Source organism: Psammomys obesus, unplaced genomic scaffold, assembly GCF_907164565.1.
Source record: "Psammomys obesus unplaced genomic scaffold, mPsaObe1.curated_primary_1811, whole genome shotgun sequence".
Taxonomy (NCBI): domain Eukaryota; kingdom Metazoa; phylum Chordata; class Mammalia; order Rodentia; family Muridae; genus Psammomys; species Psammomys obesus.
The window spans coordinates 7,131-21,493 of NW_026593372.1; the positions used below are offsets into that span (position 1 = coordinate 7,131).

General features: G+C 49.5%; 1 protein-coding gene across 2 annotated transcripts; it reads right to left on the reverse strand.

Moving 5' to 3' along the window:
• Positions 1 to 3,977: 3,977 nt before the first annotated feature.
• On the reverse strand, positions 3,978 to 14,128 carry B4galt7 (beta-1,4-galactosyltransferase 7). Of its 2 annotated transcripts, XM_055617200.1 has the most exons (6): positions 14,016 to 14,128; positions 9,968 to 10,330; positions 8,352 to 8,577; positions 7,345 to 7,428; positions 6,945 to 7,049; positions 3,978 to 6,393 (listed from the first exon to the last, which is right to left on the reverse strand). In XM_055617200.1, exons 1-6 carry the CDS (start codon positions 14,063 to 14,065, stop codon positions 6,238 to 6,240), a joined length of 984 nt encoding a protein of 327 aa, XP_055473175.1. In that variant the 5' UTR covers positions 14,066 to 14,128; the 3' UTR covers positions 3,978 to 6,237. The 2 variants fall into 2 exon arrangements, with proteins under 2 accessions (XP_055473175.1, XP_055473176.1); XM_055617201.1 differs by lacking the exon at positions 7,345 to 7,428.
• Positions 14,129 to 14,363: the final 235 nt, after the last annotated feature.

Consider the following 14,363-nt stretch of genomic DNA (forward strand, 5'->3'; position numbering starts at 1 on the left):
TCAAGGAAGAAACGTAGAACGGATCCTGTGAGGGCCAGGGACCAGCAGATCTCTCTGTCCCACCTCACAGTCACATCTCTGGTTTTATTGCTTCTAAAACGCATCCTATGGTACAGCCCGCATCCTTTTTGTCTCATAAGAATGAGACAGGCTTTCTCTGTGAAGCCCAGGGTGTCCTGGAACTCACTTTGTGCGCCAGGTTAGCCTCAAATTCAGAGATCTGCCCTACTCTGCCTTGCAAGTGCTGGGATTGAAGGTGTGTGCTACCATGACCAGCCCTTGCATTGGATTATTAAACCTCAAATGATCTGTATAGAACGTAAATTGAAATATGCCCAGATTCCATGTGAAAACCACTAGAATAAAACAGATTGCTTTGTGTGGCTTTCATGGCTCCTGACTCACCCTAACCTTCCCCCTGCCCATCTATCCGACCCTAGGGCTGGAGAGCTGGAAATAACCACTGCCAGGTCCCTGCGCCTGCACCCTCTCCAGTCCCTTTGTACATGTAGCTTGACGCTTTCCTCATTCTGACAAATTCCTGCTCCACCAGCAAGCCTTCCCCAGGTTTGTGTAGCCTGTCTCTGTGTGATGCTCTGGCGACACTGATGGCCATTCAGTGTTCCTTGGTTCCAGGGGCCTCCCCAGTAGTCAACACAATCATCTTCCTTGATGCAGAAGAGTGATGGGGCCCAATACTCTGTACCTCATGAGGACAGCATTCTTCCCAGAGTTAGGGCAGTAACCCACTGTGGCAGCCCTCCTGTGCAATTTCTCCACTGAGAAGGTAGGGGTCTTTAGGGGAGGGGTGTGGGGCATCTGTCACATGGGCATTGGGGCTGGATACCTGGGAGGCCCATCCCAAGCCCCAGCATGTGTCGTCTGAGTCAGGCAAGCCCCCGTGCCTCTGTGTGTCCTCGCTTTGTCACCTATACAAAAAGAAACATCAGCCAGCTCTTAGGTAGTATGATGGCTCATCTTGGTTGCCAACTTGCTACATCTGGAATCTAAAATACTGGACATATCTGTAAGGGATTTTCTTTTATTATTTTTTTAAACAGGATTTCTCTGGGTAGTCCTGGACCTCATTCTGTAGACCAAACTGTCCTCAAACTCAGAGATCCACCTCCTTCTGCATCCTGAATGCTAGGCTTAAAGGCATTCATCATCACCATCAAGCAACATTTTTCTTGACTGGATCATATGAGCTGGGAAGACACCGTCCCCCCTACCCCAAATCTTGACCACACCTTCTGGTGGCAGTTTACATAAAAGCACATAGAATTTATAGGCTTGGAAAGAAGGGAAAGCACTGGAGTAATGAATACATATTTAAATGGGATTTAAAAGGTAACCTCTTGCCACTGGAAAAACAGAGTCTCCACAGCAAAAAATATAAGCCACTTTCCTTTGGCCAGCCAGGAGGTGTCAAGCAGACAAGGAAGATCAAAACTAAATATTACTGATCTCACACATGCTACTAAAGACAGCTGCTGCTTTGGATCTGGTCACAGATACATCTCTTACACTATCCCCATAAGTTAAATGTTACAAAATAATCACTGATGTTTATGGTCCTTTGCCTTCAGAGACAGTAAGGATGATTGTGGGAAGAAGTGGATTAGCTTCTCAAGGATTTATCGTAGTAGTGTAGATGGGGATTGCAAGGACACTGCTGATAACTGCCTCCTGCAAGGCATGGTCTTTGCCAGCTGGTAATGTCTGCTTTGTGCAGCAAGAAGAGGGGCTTGGTCTAGGACTCTGAGAGGTATAAACACTAGAGTCCAGAAAGAGAAGGAAGGGGAAGCAGTTTGGAGAGATCAGAGATAGATGGTGTTTGGAGGAGACAGAGAGAAATGTTTCAATGCAGCACCTTGGAGGAGACTGCTTGCTGCGTTTGCTGTTGACAGAGATTGGTATAGCCCTAAAAGAACCCAGCACTCAGGAGGCAAAGGCAGGCAGATCTCTGTGAGTTCGAAGCCAACCTGGCCTACAGAGTTCCAGGACAACCAAGGTTACACAGAGAAACCTGTCTCAAAAGACAAACAAAAACACATCAACCCTAAACAGCCAGAAGTAAAAGGGGCTATGCCCCCCCTCTCCACTAAAGTGTTAAAGGGTTAATGAAAGGGAGGTAGAGGTTTAAATACCCCAAATAAAATAATATTTAAAATGAGCACATGTTGGGGTACATTGTGTGAAGGTGGGTTTCTGTATTTTCAATTGTTGATTGCTAAACTGGCAGAGAGCTAAGTACTAGCTAGACCTTAGTATTATTTTTATGGTTCATCACTGCTCTTATGTTTTGTAAGTATTTGTCCTTTCTCACTTACCTATTGGCTGTAATAAAGAGCTGAAGGCCAATATCTGGGAAGGAAGTTGGAGGGCAGAACTTCCAAGAGAAAGGGACTCTGGAAGACGGTAGCAGAGGCAGGAGATTAACCAGTGGGACACAGGTGAATGGATGGAAGTGAACAGGAGAAGCAGAGAAGTAGATCCAGCCACAGAGCAGGATGTAGTGCTAGGATTAGTTGGGCCAGGTCTAGTTGGTAGCTGGAAATCTGCCTAGTTAAAAAGGCCTAAGCTATAAAATATTAATACAGATGGCTGGTCTGAAAGTCCCACTACAGACATGGAAGTAGGAATCTGCTTTTCGCCTATTTGCCCCCACTCCTGCTGGAATGTTCATCATCCTGCTGCTAAGGCATGCCTTCACTGATATTAGAACCTACTCCTTTGGGATTCCAACATAGAGTGAAGGCCAGCTGAGCCACCCAGCCATGTGTACTGAACAACTAGTAGATTCTTGGCAGACAGCCATTGTTGGACTAGCTGAACCATAGCCCATAAGCCATGCTAAGTCCCATATATATTCATTCTTCTATCAGTCCTGTTTCTCTAGAGAATGCTAATACAGGCAGAGAAGTGGCGATCACCCTCCAAATGATGGCCATTACTCCCACACCCACACTGGCCAGGTGTACCTATGTCTTGGCACGTTTTATCCACATCCCTGTGGCAAGTTAGGAATGTTGATCACTAGTGCATGAGGTGGGTGAAGGAAACAGACAGGCAGGCTGTCATCTGCTTCACCCCTGGCCCACCAGGGTTCAATACTCTTCCATTCTCCAGGAATGGGAGAACAGGAAGTAAGGGAGGGAGGCTGCAGACGTGTATGTGCCCGCCCCTTCCAGGGTGCTCACCAGCACAGTAATAGTGGTGATGACAGCAGCCACACAGGAATATGGGGCACAGACGACTTCATCTTGGCCTTTCTTCTGCTGGTTCCACAACCCCAGTACAGGTAGGCAGGACCCGCACCTCTTTGGGTTTTTCTACATGCCAGGTAATACAGAGCTGGTGGCTTTGTTGTCACATCAACCCTAAGAGACATGAGTTACTGCTCAAGGAGACATGGAAATCCAAGGTGAGAACTCTTAGAACTCTCAGGCTTCTCTCCTCCACAGCTCTATCCTGCAGGCAGGCAATGCTTGTCTCTCACTGCTGTGTGTGCGGCTCTGTTCCTGGGCAGTCTTGATTTAGAATCACAATGGAACCTAAAGCTTTGCCCCATATCAGCCTATGTCTCTCAACTTATATTCAGGTTCTGCAGCACCCAGCCCACCCGGCCGCACACAGCAGGGCAGAAGGCATTCCCCGAATCTTGACCCAAAGCTGAGGGTTCCACCTTCTCAACTCTAGAATGCAACACATTCCTCCTATGGTACTTTGGGTACCCCACTGTTAAGCCACCCACCTTAACTGTACCAAATGCCCTCTAGCTGCTGCTCCCAATGAGGCAGGCCTTGCTGATGGCTCCATCTGTGGAGCCACTCTTGTTGGTGCTAGGTTGTGAGGACTAATGGTATGTTTTCAGTCTAAATTTCTGTGTGTAGGAGATCCATGGAACAAACATACCTCTAACCTGTGAGCCCCACTGCCCAAGGACAGTCATGCTGGGGGCCATCCTTCATGTAAGGTAACAAGCCATGTATTTTTGCTTCCGTAAACAATCTTGGTTATTCCCACAGGACATGATTGATCACAGCTAGGCAGGAGGTACACAGAAGTACATCAGGATTATGCTTATCCTTGATTGGACAAACCTGGGAGGTACATAGCCTTGTGAGTTTTGTCTTTATAAGCCTCTAATTAGTGTGATTTGCAGCCATTCTCTGGGAATCCCACCTGTCCAGTGTCCATTGTCCTGGCAAGTATTTACTAAAGTTTGCTTCAAATTTGGCTCAAAAAGTTATGGGAGTGTTCTTGCCCAGAAGGAGTAACACTAGGCTTCCCCAATCCCTTGTTCTACCTCACCACCTATCCTTCATTCCAATTATGAGAATATTCTAGGTGTTCTGCAATTTCTCCTCAGTTTCTCCCACCTCAGGAGCATGACTCCACTCCAAGCTGCCATGTCCACCCTGAAGCTGGATTTAGCTACTTTGTGGGTTTTTCTTTTTCCACCCATTGCTCCCCCATTACTCCAATCACTAGAAAGGAGAGAAAGGAGGACAGGGTAGAGATCTTGGAATCTAATTTCTTTCTCCTTTGCTTGTAGCTGGTTTGCTCATTTGGGGGTTCTTTTTTTTCCACCCCATATTTCCCTTACCCCCATTTCAGTCCTTATCACTAAGGTAGGAAAGAAAGGATAGAGGAAAATAGAGAAAGATAGAGATCCTTGAGTCTAATTTCTTTCTTCTTGTTTCTCCTTTGTTTATAGCTGGTCTTTGCTCCTCTGTGGGTTCTTCTTTTTCCCACCTCCCCAGTTTCACCCCCTGTCATTAAATAGGAAAGAAGGATAGATGGGAGAGAGATAGAGATCCTTAAATCTAATTTCTTTCTTCCTGTTTCTTCTTTGAGCATGACTACTAACATACTGCAACCAACCCCCGTGAACCACCAACTACCAACCTATTGGAGTTCTAGCATTGATATACCCTCTGAACTATTCCCAGAATTCCAAATGTCACATAATCACACAAACTATTTGCAGCTGGCAAAACCACACCTCTGCTACAGCATGAAGCACATCTTAAGTCAGCTGCTGCAAAGCAGCCTCATATCCCCACATTTGAGATTATAATAAAAATGAATTCTTTTATTTCTGTGTTTTATAAAGAAACCAAATTTTGCTGGGCATGGTAGCGTACGCCTTTAATCCCAGCACTCAGGGAGGCAGAGTCAGGTAGATCTCTGTGAGTTCAAGGCTAGGCTGGTCTACAAAGTGAGTCCAGGACAGCCAGAGATCTGTTACTCAGAGAAACCCTGTCTTAAAACAAACAACAACAAAAAGGAAACAAAATTCTAGAATTCTCACTGCACAACCCATCCGGTCCTGTGCTTCTATTTCTTCAGTTACCTTCCTTCTGCCTATTTTCTAGTAAGGCAGGATGGAGCACCACATCAAGGACAGAGCTCAACTAGACAAATCCAGAAGATTATCGGGCTTCCCAGTGAGCCTGGAAGGTCAGGGAAGTGAAGGAACCCATGCCTTTGGCTTTTCTTCCCATCTACACCTGCCAGCTTGCCCCTACACAGATCTAATTCCTTGTCAGCATAGAACTGAGAGCACCACCTTTTGCACCATCCCCTCTTAGCAGCCAAAGGTTGAGAAACCAGTGGCCACAAAACATTTTGTTTGGCCTGCCATATCTTTTTAAAGTTTTAGTTAGTTGCTACCATTTAAAAATCAGGAAATTCTGCTCAAGAATCCAGCATTCTAGTTTCTTGTGAAAAGTGAGATCTGGTGACACAGGTCCCGTTCCTCGATGTGACAGCCACTATCCCTAGTGCTGGCTGCTCCTTTTCCATGGGCTCATGTTCTGACGTTCTAAGCTTCCCGGTAGCAGCTGCCAAACACACTATGTGGCTTCTGACTGCATCTTTGCATGAGGCTATTCTTCTGGAGGAGCAGACAGGCTGCTGAGGCTATCCTAGCCCATCTTCCCATTGCCTCAGGCCTCAGCATGGGTAGGCAGGCAGAGCAGGGTAAGCAGGAGGGAGGGTGGAGAATGTCAGTCAGCTCTGACAAACTTTTCCAGCAGCATCCCAGGAACTACTTGTGTCCTGTCTGGAGCGTGACTCTGGAGGCCAGTTTGCTGAAGACGCAGACTGGCTGGCTATTCCTTCAGGCCGCTCTGCATTCACTTGAGCTGGGCCTATGGCCGAGGTTTCCTGAGCCTGAGCAGCGTTGAGGTCTGGAAGCATAGGCTTCGCTTCCTTACAGTTTAGCCCTCAGCCAAATATGCACCATGGGGTGGCTGTCTTGTCACAGTCCAGCAGGATATTGAGAACAGTGCAGGGGGCCCCTCCTACAGACAGCGCTGTTCGGGAATCCACCCGGTACTTCACAGTGTTCAGGCCTCCCTCCCGGTCCACCTTGAATTGTTCCTGGAAAGAAAAGAAGAAAAAAGAGCATGAATTCACACTTCATGATGTCAGCTGTTCACATACCCCTATTAAAAGTGAAGAGCCCAAACCTGACATGTTGCCCAAGCCTCTTTTCTTTACCCATCAGTAAGGAAAACAGACTTCTCTGTGGGATGAATGCACCTACAAGGGGTTCTGAGACCCCAGCTAAGCCTTCCCACCCCAGCCTGCATGGCCCCAGCTAAGCCTTCCCACCCCAGCCTGCATGGCCCCAGCTAAGCCTTCCCACCCCAGCCTGCATGGTTCCAGCTAAATCTTCCCACCCCAGCCTACATGGTTCCAGCTAAATCTTCCCACCCGAGCCTGCATGGACTCTGAGGTATGTGCTGATCCATGGTGCCCAGATACACACAGCAGCCACCGAACAGGGCAAGGTGTCCATGGAGAACACCTGTTGAGTGACCTGGGCCCGGCACGGGAGGATGGCACCATTTGGGCCACGGGGGAACTCGGTGAAATAATCAGGCCTATTTTCCTACCTATCCCTCAGCACTGAGGAGACTAGGGAGTACCTGTTTTTGAGCCGCAATGCGTTTCTGGTCCCTCTTCCGCCAGGCTGGGTCATGTAAGTGACGAAATGTCTGGTACCCAGTTGTGATTCCCGAGGGGCGGAAAAGCTGAGGAGAGTAAAGAAAGCAGGGGTCAGGCTGCCTCCCCTGTACTCTTGGCCCTTACCACTAACTCCTCTGGGATCTCCCTGGCTGCAGAGGTGTTTAGGAGCCCTTCTGTTGGCGAGGAGACTCCAGCAGAGAGCACAGGACCATTTAGATGAACCCTGCAATTCAGGGTGAAGGCGGGGGCCAGAACCAGGGGGACCAACTGCGAACCCCAAGAATTTCAATGCGGCAAGTAAAGGGAACCTCAGGATGGCCATGTAAGCCAGGACCAGGGAGGGCAAGAGAGGAGCCTTACCTGGAGGCCAGCTCCTTTGATGCGTCGGTAGAATTCATCGTCCTCTCGGCCCCAGCCCCAGAAGCGGTTGGACATCCCATTGCACTGACACAAAGACAGGCAGTGTCTGTCACATGCCCCTCCTCCCAGGGAGGCGCTTTGTCTCCCACTGCTCAGGAGAACCAAGCCTGAGAGTGGCCAGCCAGGCTCCCTTCCTTCCTTCTGACTGCTCTCAGTGAGTACAGGTGCTGGCAGGTCCCCTCACTTCTGAAGTGGGGGTATGGGGGCAGAAGGAAAGGCTCAGCACGCCTCAGTCTCTTCCACTTCAAACAGGGCCTTAAACTTGTATGTGGTCAGACTCTCAAGTGTCAGCTCTCTACAGAGGGCAAAAATAGCAACTGCTGCTGCTTTTTGCCTTCCTCCCATATCCATCTCTCCTGAGGCAGCGCTGCCCAGGTTCCTTCCTATGTTTGAGGGACACTGGACTCTTTGACCATCCTGATTGGCATCTACTCAGGGGCTTCATTTATAAAACTGGCTTAGCCATGGAGGATGAGAAGAGCCGCTCTGGTCTTCTCACCCGCCTGTGCCTCTAGGTCCCATCCAGAGCCAGCGTGCTTTAGTTTGGGACTCCTGTCTACTCCTGCGAGGGGCTCATCTCCCACCAATGGGCCTTGTTTTACAGGCTGTCAATAGACAGCCTTCTCATATGAGCAGGATGTAGAGAGTGCAGTGCTGGGGCATGGGAAGAGAGAGAGGGAGAGATTCTGCAGGCCATCCCGGCTCCAGCTCCCTGTGGCCAGATGATGGCACTGGGGCTTCTGAGATCACAGCAGGGCTCTCCCTGGCTAAAGTGCTTACTCCTGGTCCCCTCAATGTCTCTGGCTTCTGCTGAGCCCCTTTCGGGCTCTGGCAATACTCTATCTGCTGGGCCCCAGGAAGACTGCTCTCTCTACCCTCCCAACAGCTAGACCCCTGGTGGGGAAGATTCCCAGCAAATGAGCAGAGCAGGTAGGGCTGGGCCTCACCAGCTGGTAGTGCTGCTTGGAGAGCAGCAGAATGCCACCCACATACGTCTTGTAGTGGTAGAGGGGGTGAAGCTCTGGGGACGCCACATGGAAGGGCCCGGCCTCCGGGAAGCCGTAGTCCAGCTCCTTGTTGAGAGGGAGCAGGTCAACATCATGCATAGCGATGTAGTCTGTGCTGTTGCTGCTCTCCAGGAAGCCCACATTGATGAGTGCTGCCCGGTTGAACCTACACAAGAGCAATCACGCTGGTTAGAGGAAGCAAGCCGGTTCACCAACCCAGCTCTAGCCCTCGAGGGGCATGAGAGCTTTTTTACCATCATCACCCAACACTGACTTCACTATGAGGGTGTTGTACCTGCTGCTGGCTGCATAAGTGTTTATGGAGCACCAACTATCTGCCAAAAATAGCTCCAAACTATACCGGAAGAAACAGCACCAGGAAACAAATTCCCGTTCTCAAGGACCTCACAAAAGGAAGAAGCAAGTCAGACAGGGTACTGAAGAGGAAGCTGGCAGGGGATATGGGTAGCTCTTTTCCTAGACAGGGCTGTCAGGAAGGCCAGAAGGACAGGGGCAACATCTAAGTTGGAACTTTAAGGCTCGAGGGAAGGATCATACTGCAGCTGGGAGATGGCTCCACACAGAGAAGAACTGCCAAGGTCAGTACACTGAGGAGAGACGAGGGGACTAGGTAGAAGCTGAGAGGCAAGAATTGATGGTGGGTGGCTCAGGGGGCAGCGGAGGAAGTGGTGACAGGTGGGCAGATTCTAGATGTGTTTTGCTGACGGGCTGGATGCTGTCACAGCGAAAGCCGGTGAGGCTGAGTTCAAGCCTTTTTGGCGCGCTTAACTAGACGTCTGCAGTTTCCACTCCTGTTGGGAGCTGCTGTTCTACCAGCTGCTTTGATATTTAAATCTCAGCGGAAAGACTGCTTTTACCAGGCCTACTCTAAAGTCAGTGAAGAATTTCCAAGTTTATCTCCTTTTGTTTGAGACAGCAGGTGGGATACCTTGTCAAAATCACACCTCTTGTTTCACCTACTTGTGAATTTAACTCATTGTACTGAAGCTGCTTTTACTCTGGCTTAAAAGGAGTCTGAAATAAAGCGAGGCATCTAGTCTCCACTAGGTCCCATGTGTTGTATGTTAGTTTATTAATTTTAATCCTCACTCCCAACTCAAGAACTGTTTGACCCTGCCTGCGGGCTCCGGCATGCTCCCTGAAACAGGGAAGAGGGGAAAGACAGCAGGTATGAGGGGGCATCAACCAGGAATCCAACCACAATTCTGTTAGGTTTGGGCTGCCTCTGAGATCACTGAATGCAGGCAGAATATTCGAGCCTGGAGCTCAGAAAACAGATACATACATTCAGATTAGGGAGTTCTCAGGGACTTGAGTTCTCAGGGACTTGATACCATGAAATGAGACAGGGTGGGATCCCCCAGTGAGAGAATGCAGCCAAAGAGAGGGAGACAGTGGAAAACAAGATAAGCAGGGGTGGCCATTGGGATGGGGAAAGCCAGAGGTTAAGCCCTATGAGCGAGAGGAACAGGCACTAAGCGCCAAAGGGAGGAGAGGCCCTGGGCTAACTGGTGCGGCTTGGAGCTAGTGCTCACCTGAAATGATCCACCTGGTTGAGCACGTAGATGTGGTGCCGGATCTTCTTCCTACTTAGGAAGTGGTGCATGTGGGGCACAAAGACTAGCAGCTCCTCAAAGCGTTCCCGGAAGGGCACCAGCACTGCCAGGCGGTGAGGCCCCCAGGACTCATCTTCTTTCCAGTGCTCAGGGGGAGGCTCAGGGAGGCAAGCCCGGGGGGGAGCCGAGGTCTCCTGTCCTTGCCCCCTGGCAACCTGGGCCATGTCTGCAGAGCAGCTGAGCTGCAGCCAGAGCAGGGAGAAGGAGACCAACAGGAGAAAGGCAACGAAGAGATGGAAGATGGAACATTTTCGGCGGAGACCTCCAGGAAGCAACCTGGCCCTGGGATAAGAGCAGGAATGAGGCCAGGAAGACAGGGCCAGCTGAGATCTTTTTAGGACCTTTCTCTGGCCTCCCCACATATAGGCCCAAATGACTAGCCTTCCTTAAACACTTAGCAATTAGTGTAGAAGCGATGTTTAATGTTTCTGCTCATGCAACTACCATAGATGAGTCCATTCAGCTGTGGGCCCAGCCTGTGCAACCCTCTGGGACACTCTCAGATTAATCACAGCCGTCAGGGCTGCCCCAGTCCTTCAATGATTTCTTACATTTTGATGGCATTCTGGTCAGAGTGTTCAGGGAAAGGGAAAGGCTCATTGGTTAATATTTGTTTCTCCCAAGGACAGTGTCTTGAGGTCCAGAGCCAATGGGAGGGGGTCCAGTTTAGAAAGATACAACCCACTGATTTTAAAATTCCAAACTCACTTCCCAGAAAATTCACCCCAGCAGAAACGTTATTTTGTGATGCTGCTAGGGTGTGAGGAAGCTCTCTGAGAAGGAGGTGTGTGGTGACATAAGCCCCAGGCAAACGGCCAATATTTAGTCAAGGAAGCTCAAAACTGCCCAGGGGAGGGTCCAAGGGGATTAGTGGCAGATCACTGGATAGCCCACAGGACAAGGAAGGAAGAACAGCACCCATAGCCTAATTTAAGAAACTGGATGGGGCTTGAGAGATGGCTCAGAGGTTAAGAGCACTGGCTGCTCTTCCAACGGTGCTGAGTTCAATTCCCAGGCAAACACTTAGTGGCTCACAACCATCTATGAGAGCTGGTGCCCTCTTCTGATATGCAGGCGTACATGCAGGCAGAACACGGTGTACATAATAAATAAAAACCTTAAAAGAAACTAGACAACACTGAGTATCCCAGACCCTGGAGTGATGCTGGGAAACTGCCCTCTACTTTAACCATTCCAAAACAAACAAACAAAAAACCAGGTGAAAAGCCCTGCATGGTGGGTATGGTGGATTTCGAGTTCAAGGTCAAAGTGAGACTGTCTCAAAACAAAGAAGCAAAAAATGAACCAGTGGGATTCACCTTTGCCTACCCTGGTAGTTCCTAAGGACACTAGGAAAGCATTCGAGAGTCCAAGGCAGCTCCCTCTATCGCTTCTCCTGCCCTGGTCCGAGCCCAGTAAAGAATCCGCTTCATGGCCTCTTAGGGTCAAGAGTTGGTTATCAAGTCCTGTACACTGAAACTCCTACGCTCACCCATGATCGCCTTGCCTCCTGGCCCTTGCCCTGCTTGTCACTTTCAAGCTTATGGCTGTTCTGCCTCTGCTTGCAAGATAAAAACCAAAACCCTCAGCCTAACAGTCAGATTCTTCTGACAAAATACTCAGTGATTTTGTCAAATCTCCAGTTTCTTACAACCACTCACTCTCATCCGGGGTAAACAGGCCTTTCCACTCACCACATTCCTTCCAGTTCCAGCCCTCTTTCACCCCGCCTTTTTCTCCTATGTGATATTCCCTTATTTTAACTGCTTAAGAATCTTCCAAGGCCAAAGATCCATGTCATGCCCATCACTGCCCCCACCAAGCTTCCATGTTGTGCTCCTGGTGTACCTGGCACTACTCTCTTTCCAGCACTCAGAGCATGTCGTGTTCTTATCTGTGGCCTCAGGCCCAGACAGACAGAAAATTGAGTTAGGGGAAGGGTTGAAGCAGCTCATGCATGCTTTAAGGCACACACTGGAGCCACATCCATGCCTACCTTTCTCTAAAGGCACAACTACAATCTGGAAGCCAGCAGCCCTGAAGCCAGGCCCAGGTCCCACATGCAGCTGAGACATTGCCCGGGCAGGATTGCTGGTCCCACGGTTTCTGACTTACCCCCCATCATCCTGTGGTGATGGTTTCCACTGTGGAGCAGTAGAGCCCAGACCTGCAAATGGCCTGACAAGCCTGGAACCCTTACAGATTCTTTCTTGCACTCTGGGCTCTTTCTGGATGCAGGGTTGAGACTTAGGCGATGAAAAATGGGAAACAGACCTCCTTTTGGGGGAATAAGCAATGACCATTATCCAGGAGAAAGGCATGGGTTGGACTGTCCATACACTTTCTTGTACTGTTTCCTCAGTTCAACTTGCCTTTTCTACGAGGATCGTGTGCCTGAGGACACTCTCATTCTTTGCGCTAAAGGCCAAAACCACTGAGGGTCCCAATTCTATCAATAAAAGTGATGGTAGTGAACACTGAGAACTGATGCTGCTGGTTCCCCCTTGTGGCAGTCTCCAGAACTGCATGATGGGCCGCTTGCAAACCCAGGCTTTCAGTAGCAATTTAGAAAAGAGGCAGCCTCCTTTATTAATCACTGCCTAAGACTGATTAGTGGTGCTTCAAACCCAAGCATGTTCGTTCTAGAGCTAGCGCCCAGTTACTACACTACTTTATATTTGTTCCCTGGATCTTTGCCACTGTGTCAAAAGCACAGAATGGACATCAATCTATGATCAGAAAATGCAAATTCTCTTGTTTCCTCATGCATAAACGTCATTAATCTTTAAAGAGCCCTTCCAAGCAGATATTATGATTCCTCATTTCAGAGATGGAAATCTGAGATCAGAAAAATTAAGTGGTTTGTTTCTGGCTACCATTGATTATGCTTTTCTATTGTATTATTATCACATGTTAAAACACCAAACCTGAAAAAACAAAAACCCCAAAATATGCCCATTAAATTCAAGAGACTATGACACCTACCGTATGTGTCATTCATTAAGTGACTATCCAGTAAACGTGTGTTTGGGGAAACAAAAGTGAGGGCAGGGAGCATATTTCAAACCTGAAGTGTAATGTCCCCACAAATTAGGCAGGGAGATCACCTCCCCCACTCTGCTTCAGTGAGAAATACCTTAAATCGGATTTAGGACTCACACCACTGAGACTCACGCCTAACCCTGAAGGCAGGCCCCCACGCAACTCCAACAGCACAGGAAATGAACTAACGGGTGTGTCTAGTGTAAGACAGGCAATGGCCAACCAACCAGGCACAGAATACAGGAAGCTCTGTCTGGTGTGATCTTCCGGGCTGGCCGCAAAGTATGAAAAACCACGAAGGAAAGGGATAGGATCTCAAGTCCCATGGATATGATAGGGCAGGCAGAAGAGAAATAAAAGACCCTCAGCGCCACAACATAGAGACCCACCGTAAGACGTGAAACAGAATCAGTGCCGCGCACGAAAACAGACGACCCAGTGAGGGAAAAATAAACACGCACAGAAGACACATGAGAGAAAAAAAGGGACTAGGGCAGTGGTTCTCAATCTTCCTAAAGATGCGGCCTTTTTATACAGTTCTTCATGTTGTGGTGACTCCCAACCATAAATTTCGTTGCTATTTCATAACTGTAACTTTGCTCCTGTTATAAATCGTATTGTAAATAGTTGGTATTGGGGTCGCGCCCCACATGCTGAGAACCGCTGGACTAGCTAGAGAACCAAACAAAAAGATCAATGGAGGGAGGCACAGAGACCGAGACACAGGGACCCTAGGAGACAAGCACAGCACGGAAGCTAGTAGAAAATGAGAGCCACGTAGACAATGCGAATGACCCCCCTCAGCGAACTAAAGACCCTCAGGGTGACCCCCAGAAACGCAGACCTGACGTCCTAGATTCTGCGGGAGGCCGGGAAAAGAACGGTACCCAAGGGGGCAGGCCTCCTGCTGCCTGCTAGGGCTCACCTGCCATCCTCCCAGGGCAGCTGCGCTGTTTTCCTCCGGGAGGGCAACATCGTGGGGAGACACAACTGGACATGGAGCTCCAGCTACAAGCCCGGCACCCGGCCACCCGGCCTGCCCAGCCTACGCGGCGTCCCCGCCCCCGGCCCGCCCCCCGGTCCGCTGGGTCCGTCCCTCCGGCCGGGCCGGCTGCGCCCCAAAGCCGCAGCGTATAAGGTTCTGCTGCTGCCTGGAAAGGCGTTGGTGGGACCCAGCTTCTCACTACCTACAGGGATCTGCTGGATGTCACAAGAAAGGAAGCTCCCTCCCTTCACCCAGGTCAAAGGCCAGCAAAAAAGGGAAGACACTAGC